Here is an 8,997-nt window from a genome sequence, read left to right as displayed (position 1 = left end):
GAAAAATACGGTAAAAAATCTTAAATATACAAGAAACTTAGGGGACTACGAAAATGTCTTTTGTGAATGGGAAACAGTGGGAATAATAGAAAAAATTCCAATTTCAGAAAATAAAACTGAAACTGCTTCTCATTATCTCCCACACAGAGCAGTAGTTAAGGAAAGTTCGACTACTAGAATTCGTCCAGTTTTTGACGGATCCGCTCATTTACCAGGAGGTTTATCTCTTAATGATTGCATCGAGAAAGGGCCTAATTTGATAGAATTGATCACTACCATCTTGAACCGTTTCAGGATTGGAAAGTTTGGGGTGGTTGCTGATATTCGTCGAGCTTTTTTACAGATAGCTTTGCAATCAGCCGATAGGGATTTTTTGCGTTTTTTGTGGTGGGCAGAGGGCAATCCAGAAAAGACACTAATTTATCGCCACGCTCGTGTCGTTTTTGGCGTAAGTTGCAGCCCTTTTCTTCTGGCCGGTACACTTGCTTACCATCTCGATCAAGCCCCAGATGAACTTAAAGAAACTGCGCAAAAACTTAGAGATTCTCTTTATGTGGATAATTGTGTGGCTAGCGTAGACAGCGTAGCAGAATTAGAAAATTTCCGTGAACATTCTTGTAGGCTTTTATCATCCGCAAAATTTGATCTTAGAGGTTGGCAGAGTAATGCATTAATTCCTGAAATCGCTAACTTGGAAAAAAGTGAACCGGTGTCGGTTTTAGGACTTTTGTGGAACACCGCTGAAGACACGCTGTCGTGCGATGTCAGAAAAATAACAATAGATGGACCAATCACAAAAAGAACTATTTTGTCCGTTACACATCAAATTTTCGATCCGATTGGTTTTACTTGCCCAATAACTTTGATACCCAAAATAATTTTACAAGAATGTTGGAAAATCAAAGCTTCGTGGGATTCTCGGCTTCCCGATGAATTAGTGAAGCGTTTCGAAAAGTGGAAAAATGAGATTGCAAAATTGTACAGTCTAAAAATATCCCGACGTTTATCCAAATTGCCATTTACTCTTAAAGACATAACTTTACACATTTTTTGTGATGCTTGCAAGACATCTTATGCTACGTGCATATATTTTAGAGTGGAACAGGTTGGATCCCCAGTAACTTGTCATTTGATTGCCGCTAGAGCTAGAGTTGCTCCTTTAAAAAAGATTACGATTCCTCGTCTTGAACTTTTAGCTTGTTCGATTGGAGCTAGATTAGCAAACACCATCATATGCGACTTACGTCTCGAAGCCGTAAAAACTGTCTTTTGGTCAGATTCTATGGATGTGCTATTTTGGATAAAAAAGGAAGGCCCGTGGGCAACATTCGTAGAAAATCGTGTTCAAGAAATCAGAAGACTGACAAAAATTGAACAGTGGAGATTCGTACCAGGAGTAATGAACGTAGCTGACATTCCGTCCCGAGGATGTACCTTAGGAAAGCTATTGCGTACGGAATGGCTGTGCGGACCGGACTGGTTGAAGAGATCTGCCGAATATTGGCCGAAAGACGAATTTCTGCCTGCCATGGAAGTAGTGAACGCAGAAAAGAAGAAAGTTATAATCACAGCTACTAACTCCGAAGATAAGGGAAAATACTACTATAGATATTCTTCTTACGTTAAACTACTACGAATCACCGCGTGGATTTACAGATTTGTTGAAAATTGTAAAAAATCCAAAAAAGATAGACGATTTGGTGTTCTTGACAGTAAAGAGCTTCAAAAGGCTGAACAAGTAATTTTAAAGCAAATTCAGTCAGAAGCTTTTGGAAGAAATCCTGACGCAAGATTAAGATCGATCAATACAATCGTAGGCGACGATGCCTTGATTCGAGTGAAAACGAAGATATTTTTTAGAGATGATGACATGCATTTTCGGCTTCCAGTTGTACTTCCCTCCGAACACCCGGTTGTCCTTAGTCTCATTCGGTGGAAACATAAAGAGTTAGGACATTGTGGCGTACAACTGCTTATGTCAGCGCTTCGAGAAAAGTACTGGATTTTGAAGAGCCGGAAAACCATTAAAAAGGCAATCAAGTCCTGTATTGTGTGTCGAAGATTCAACTCTAAACCGCCCGAAGTTCAGGAAAGTGTTTTACCGGAAAATCGTGTAAAAGATGCATCAGTTTTCGAAATTCTAGGAATAGATCTAGCAGGACCCTTGATCCTCAAAGATAACTCAAAAGTTTGGATTTTGATTTTCACCTGTGCTGTTTATAGAGCTGTTCATGTTGAGATGTTGACTTCAGTGTCTACAGATAACTTTCTTTTGGGGTTGAGGAGATTCATCGCGAGAAGAGGCAGACCGTCAATTATCTATTCCGATAACGGAAAGAACTTCGTTGGCGCAAAAAACCAATTAAGCAAGATTGATTGGAAAAAGATTCAAGATGAAACTACTGCTTCTTCTATTGCTTGGATTTTTATCCCCCCTTCTGCTCCCTGGTGGGGAGGATTTTGGGAAAGGTTAGTAGGAGTTTTGAAGAGAATTTTAAGAAAAGTTTTGGGTCAAACATCGTTGGATTATGAAGAGATGTTAACAGTCCTCTGCGACTGTGAGAGTATCATAAATTCGCGACCGTTGACTTACGTTAGTGATGACGTTCAAGATCTTACCCCGATTACACCTTCTATGTTTTTGCAAGAGATTAGAGAAATCGGTGTTCCAGACTTAGATGTGCTGGATCATCAGAAATTAAATAAACGTCACGCGTATACACAGAAAATACGAAAAGATCTCCGTTCGAGATTTCGAGTGGAATATCTCGGACAGTTGCGACAACCTATGACTAATAGAAATAATTCTCCAGTTCTAAAAGTTGGTGACTTAGTTATCGTGTGGACAGATAACTGTAAAAGAATTGACTGGCCACTCGGAAGAGTTCTAGAAGTGTTCACAAGTAAGGATGGATGTGTGAGAGTTGCTAAAGTCAAGACAAAACCGGGTGTCTTCATTCGTCCTGTTAAAAAGTTGTGTTCTCTGGAGTTGGGAGCGGTGTCATCTTGTGAGCTTCAAAAGTTAAAACCCCCTCCTGTGACTGTTCTTGAGGATTTGTGTTGCACCACCACCACCAGTTCATCACCTAGCCTGACAGCATTGAAGTTGAGTTCCGGAGTCCCGAGCCCTGAACTCAAGGTGGGGAGTGTGGAAAACGCCCAAGAACTGAACTGAACTGAGTAGTTAAGTTTAAATAAATTAGCCGGACTCGCGCACCTCGTAGCAGTTCTTATAGCAGTATGTAATATTCAAAATTCTTGAGATTTTATTTTCGAGAGAGTTCTTTGCCGATATCTTCATTATGTTGTGTTTATTAATTAACAAGTTTTTATTTGCAACTAACATTGTAGTTTATTGTGCTGTAATTAAAAGTTTCTAAGTTAAAAAAGTTCAAGTGTTTGTGTCACAATTTCTACACGAAGGAATATCTGAAGACTTCAGTACAAATGATTTCATTGCCCCGCGACTTTTGGAAGCGTTGAAGAAGTTAAATAGATGGTAAGAGTTTTTAAATTTAGAAACTTACTTTGGCGCGCAACAAACAGATTTCAGTCATTATATATCGCTCGGTAATCTGTGCTAATGGTGTTATAAATTTGTATATTTTTCAAGGTGAACTACTACTAATGATATGAAGATATTCGTAGGTCAAAGCTTAAATTATGCTTCAGTGTGATTCAAGAATAGACATTTTTAAAAAGAAAAAAAAAAAAAACATGCGTGAAATATAGACCTGCGCACACATTGAAAGTTATACAATCTGCTGATAGTGTGATACTCTCCTAAACCTCGTGGATCCGGTGATTCAATGAAATACTTATTTTGAGAACTCGTTATCGGCCATGGTAGTGGATTCAAGTCAAAATACTAAGAAGGTGAATTACAGAAGGGCATTCATGCAAAAGATTATCAATCAGAAAACGCTGCTGTAATTTTTAGAGAATTCTTTCCTCCAATATTAAGTTGGAAAGATTTCAACTGTAAAAGTTAAATGACTGGTCAATGTGTCTCAGTTTTAATGACTAAAAAAAAGAAACGATAGTTTAATCATTTCTAGAAAGCATACAACTTTCTCGAAATGACAAAGTAGCCTAATTTTATTTGTATTTTTATTGTATTTATATTCTGAAATCAAAATGAAGCATATTTTTTTAAGATATAATTTAAGAGTGTCTGGAAATCAATAGCAGTCCTGCTGAAAAAAAACATGCAGCTCCATAACTCCATTATCCCACGTTAACGAACGCTAGTGACTGAAAGTTTATCGAATTATTTTTTTGCCCTTTAAGTCAGTTTCTAAAACATCCTCTGATCGAGTTCTGTCAAATTTTTAATAACAGATGATTTTTCAAAAAACAGTTACAACTTTACCAATAATGCCTTAAACTTCAGTCTTTCACAGTTCAGCTAATGCTTGACCACGAAAAGAAGGCTGACCTTTAAGCGAAACAACATTTGTATCATTTGTAATATGACAATCTGCTAGAAAGCACCCATTAGTCAAAGGCAAGCTCTTTCTAACCCTATCTATTCCGAAATAACAATAATACAAATGATACAAATGGTGTTTTCATTTAAGGTGATCCGCCTATTCGTGGTCAAACTATACTGAAAGTGTTATAAACATGCGAGTGATTCAGCAGATTATTTATGGAAAAAGCAAGTTATGGATTGATTAAGCGATTTACACTCGCAATCATCAGTGTCAAAACTGAGTCCAACTTCAAACCTTAATTTAAAAATAGAAACCTGTTTAAAATAACATAATTCCATCTGCATGTGTTAGGACATTCATCTTTAAATCGAGTGAAATATGTCTTCCGTGAGCAAAATGCTCAAAATTGAGGGACTTTTGCTACGTTTTTGCCGAGTTTGCATCCTTATTTTACGGTATCGGACAAGATGCCAAATAATTTCTGCTTCCAGAAATACATTTTGCTATGCCCTTTCAGCTGCTTTTAATTGCATTTAATTCATTATAGTACTATAGTAAGGTTTCTTGGTACTTGAAAACTGATATACATTAAAGATAAATCCTTAATTTTTAGAATTACAGATTATTTTTAAATTATTGTAAGTAAAGTAATGTATGATGTTTGAAAAAGGCTTTTTGTTTGAAGGACCGGAAACTCTCCGTCGCCATTTTGTTCAATGACTAAATCAAAGATTTTTTGTCATTTAGCCTTTATAATTCCTTTTCCCCTCGCACTTTTAGTCACATTTATTTGAATGCCTGATTTTTTCTGTTATAAGAGATAAAGCCTCGGAAAGTAAAAAATATCCCAAATGTAGTTCTACAGGTCTCAAAATGACGAAATGCTTCTTTACCCTCCACTGGTGATGTGTCGTTCACCGCAAAAGTAGATCTTTGCATTCAAATGGTTACAGATTATATTTCGGCATGGAAAGGAACACAACTCAAAAGCGGCCTTTGACAAAAGGCAATATCAGTTAAAGTGATTTAATCTCAAAACCGTTATGGGATATTTCCTGAAAAGTTTTGCTGTATAAACTATTCTGCATACCCAAAGATTTTTTCTTCTAAATTAATAAATTTTAATGACTAGTCACTGTTGATTACATAGTTCATACGCCTGAACACAGCAGTATTTTGCTGACTAACTGCAAGTTTTGTAGCAAGAAAGAGATTAATTTTAGATTTCAAACCCCAAGTTAGTACTTTTTTTCTGAAATATTAAGATGTGTCACTTTCTTAGTCGGGCAGCGATGCTTGTATTTTTAAGTCTGTGTGTCCTCTATAATATTGTTTAAACTGTCTTCACACAAATATAGTACCAAAGTCATTGGACATTTTCTCTTTTTAACATTCTAATCTTTGGAGGGAGCATGGAGGGAGCATTAAATGTAATGTTGCTTTTACGCACACCCTACCTCTCCACTTAGATTAGAAAAAAGAAAAAGCACTGAACCATCTAAGGATGAAAGACGACTGTCAGTAAACTTTGTCATTGCTTGGAAATATCTTCATGATTTGAAATAGTTAAACTAATCGTTAACATTTTTTAAAAACTTATATATTTATTTGTTGAATGCAAAATAATTACTTATTTTATCTTTCGTTCTCATTCTACTCCCAGCTGATCATTCAGGTAATAGTTCAGATTAGTTATTTTAATCAGACGTAAAATTAAAATAAATTTAATACGCATTTTCCAAGTACCATTCTATAATTCAACACAAATGAAACGTAACGCCCAGTATGTTATTTTTTCAGCAACGAAACTTATTGATAAGAAGAAATTTAAACTTTTCTTCTGACTAAAAATAGTGTGCGAATTCGTGTTAGAATTTGCAATAAGTTTACTATTGTGTATTAAAACAGGCTTTGTCTTTTTTTGCAGAGTCAGAGTATGTGACTGAGGTAGCAGTTACGACTCATCGAGAGGTCTTTAATAATGGTTAGTATTCAAGAACTTTATATAGGGCGGAAGATGATCTTCTGACTATCGGACCAATATTTCTTCCCCTTTCAAGTTACATTTTGCTTAATCATGTTTCAAAATGCTCGGTCTTTAAAGTTGTACACTGTTACAACTGCAGAATAAGGTCCCTTATCATTTAACACTCTTAATAAGGGTAAAAAAAAATTTTTTGGAGCCCGTTTTTTCATTCCTCGTTTTAGAGTTAGTCTGTTTTTCGCAGATATATAGGTCTATAACCACAAATATAAATGATTACTCTAAATGCTAAACATAAGCTTGTCAATGTTTCTAAAAAAGAATTCGCTAAGAGTGCAGACAACACTGGTTAAATCCCGATGGCGGTTTGCGAAGTAACTTCTCTTGAAGATATTTTTTGGATCGAATGAAATAAAAACGAGTTAAAATTCCCGTTATTTAGTTTGTATTTTTTTTTTAAAAGCTGTTATTAAACAAGGTGGACTGAGTTCTGTTTCAATTAAAAACTGAAAACGACAGTTGCAGTGCTTAAAACTGTAATTCTAGTCATGTCCTGTTTTTTTTTTTCGTTTTTAAAGCTTATAGATCCAACTATAGCGATCATAAATTATTTTTTGAAAAATTATTTGGCACCACCCCTTTGCTCTCTAACGCTTAAGTCATCATTGCAATCTTCGGTTTGCGATTAGTTAAATTGTCCGTTTGGGAGTAATTTATTAAATCTGAGTTACGATCAGAATATAATTCGCTGAACCTCGAAGAAAAAATAAAACACAGTGAAAATACATAGTTGAGTTATTACAGTTTCGAAGAGCTCCCCCCCCCCCCCTACCATCCGCCAAATTTCAATTAACTTGTATCAAGCTTTACAGAAATCAGAGTCATAACAAAACTGCCGTTTTGAACGTTTGAAAAGTAGTCATGTTTATTCACTACAGTACCATTTTGCTCTTAATTATGAGCTTCAAGTGAGTCTAAATTAAAATTTTAGATGAAGGGGGGGGGGTATATTACGTATGTTATAATCTGTTTGAACTAACAGTTAAAACTGGAGCAAGTTTTTTCCGTTACTCTTTTAAACACAATGTTAAGTGATGTGGGATTTCATTCATGCCCTTGTTAGTAGATTTTTTAAATTTATAACTTAATTACAAAAAAAGACTAAAATAAATAAGATTTTAAAAATAAATTTTTAAAAATTATAAGTGCCTCCGAGGTGAACCCCCCCCCCCCCGGGTCCAAAGTAATTTTTGAACTAACTTTAATGACTGTATTTGCTATTGAGTCTCTTTGTCGAAATAGCGTTAAATTTATACAAAATTTGAACTTTGACAATATTTTTCTATTTAATCTATAGAGATTATGCACAATTTCTAACGAACCCCCGAAGGTAGTATTGACTCATCAATGTATTAAGCCCCACAAACTTTGTGCTCCAGTAAAATGTCAAGTATTAAATGTTAGTGCAAATAACATGCTGAGACTAAAAAAAATTATTTTAGTAGACTTTATGCAAATGGATCGGATATATGCCTATACCTTTTGGTTAAAGATGTAATGCTGCAACAATTTTCCAAAACTTGTTTTAATTTATTATATTAAGGGGATTCGGTACCCTGTATATTGGTATTTGAAAAAGAAGTGAGAAATTTTTTTACATAGTCAACTGTTAATTTCTTTTTTCAGTTTGCATGTTTCATGAAAAATGTATTAGTCTGACAAAAAACTTTAAGGCACTCTTTTGATAAATTGGACACCCCTTAAACTTAGGATCAAAAAATCATTTGAATGATTTTTTTTTAACCTTAAATACAAGTTTACAAAAATGAGTTGTAATTGTTTCATTATGAGAAAATATTACAGATCAATATTTAACCTAAGTAAAATTTATAAGGCCACCATAAAAAAAGCATATAGGGACAAAAAATCACATTTATAAGCTTGTGTAGGAGCCATTTCTCCGAATTACTTCAAATATTCTTGTTTCTATGAATGAACCTCGTTTTTGAGATAGTTAGGGATGTATTTTGTACCATTCATCTTCGATAGTAGATTTCAGCTCTATTATGATGAAAAAAAAAAGCTACTCATTTGCATAAGCTCTTCTTGCTAAGTCACCTCATAATTTCTCTATTCGGTTAAGATCTGCAGACTTAGCTGACCATTTCGAAGTTTCAAAATTGTTGACTTGGAGCCAGTTTTTTTGTACTGTTACTTAAAGGGTCTTAGGACTTTTCGTGTGTTACGAGCATGCAAAAAGGGATATATATTCAAAAAAATTTATCTTATTAAGGAAACATTTTACAAAGCTGATTCTTTTATGACTGCAAATACACATATGAATGTATGATGTAGTACCTTCAAATTGGATTTTCATTCAAAATAATTAAGACTATGATGCAAATTTTATGACTTTCCTCGAAATCGTGAAAAGTGAGCATTTCGCTCCGCGCATGGTTTTGAAGTAAACAATGGACTTATATTTCCCAAAAGGGTTTTAAATTCACCTAAGTGTCACAATAAGATGATATACACCTTTGTTTAGCTCATAAAGTGGTAAATATTTTTATTAGCTAT

At 34.8% G+C, this 8,997-nt stretch overlaps 1 protein-coding gene across 1 annotated transcript; it reads left to right on the top strand.

Moving 5' to 3' along the window:
• The first annotated feature begins 2,536 nt into the window (after window positions 1–2,536).
• On the top strand, window positions 2,537–3,175 carry LOC129233757 (uncharacterized). The gene has a single exon (XM_054867737.1). The coding sequence runs from the start codon at window positions 2,537–2,539 to the stop codon at window positions 3,173–3,175; it is 639 nt and encodes a 212-aa protein (XP_054723712.1).
• The last annotated feature ends 5,822 nt before the right edge of the window (window positions 3,176–8,997 follow it).

This window comes from Uloborus diversus, unplaced genomic scaffold (assembly GCF_026930045.1).
Source record: "Uloborus diversus isolate 005 unplaced genomic scaffold, Udiv.v.3.1 scaffold_699, whole genome shotgun sequence".
In the NCBI taxonomy this organism is placed as follows: Eukaryota; Metazoa; Arthropoda; class Arachnida; order Araneae; family Uloboridae; genus Uloborus; species Uloborus diversus.
This window is presented reverse-complemented; position numbering and strand designations above follow the sequence as displayed.

Bases quoted from the DNA above. Each gene is read 5' to 3' on its own strand.
- LOC129233757 (XM_054867737.1), top strand. From the start codon at position 2,537: ATGTTAACAGTCCTCTGCGACTGTGAGAGTATCATAAATTCGCGACCG.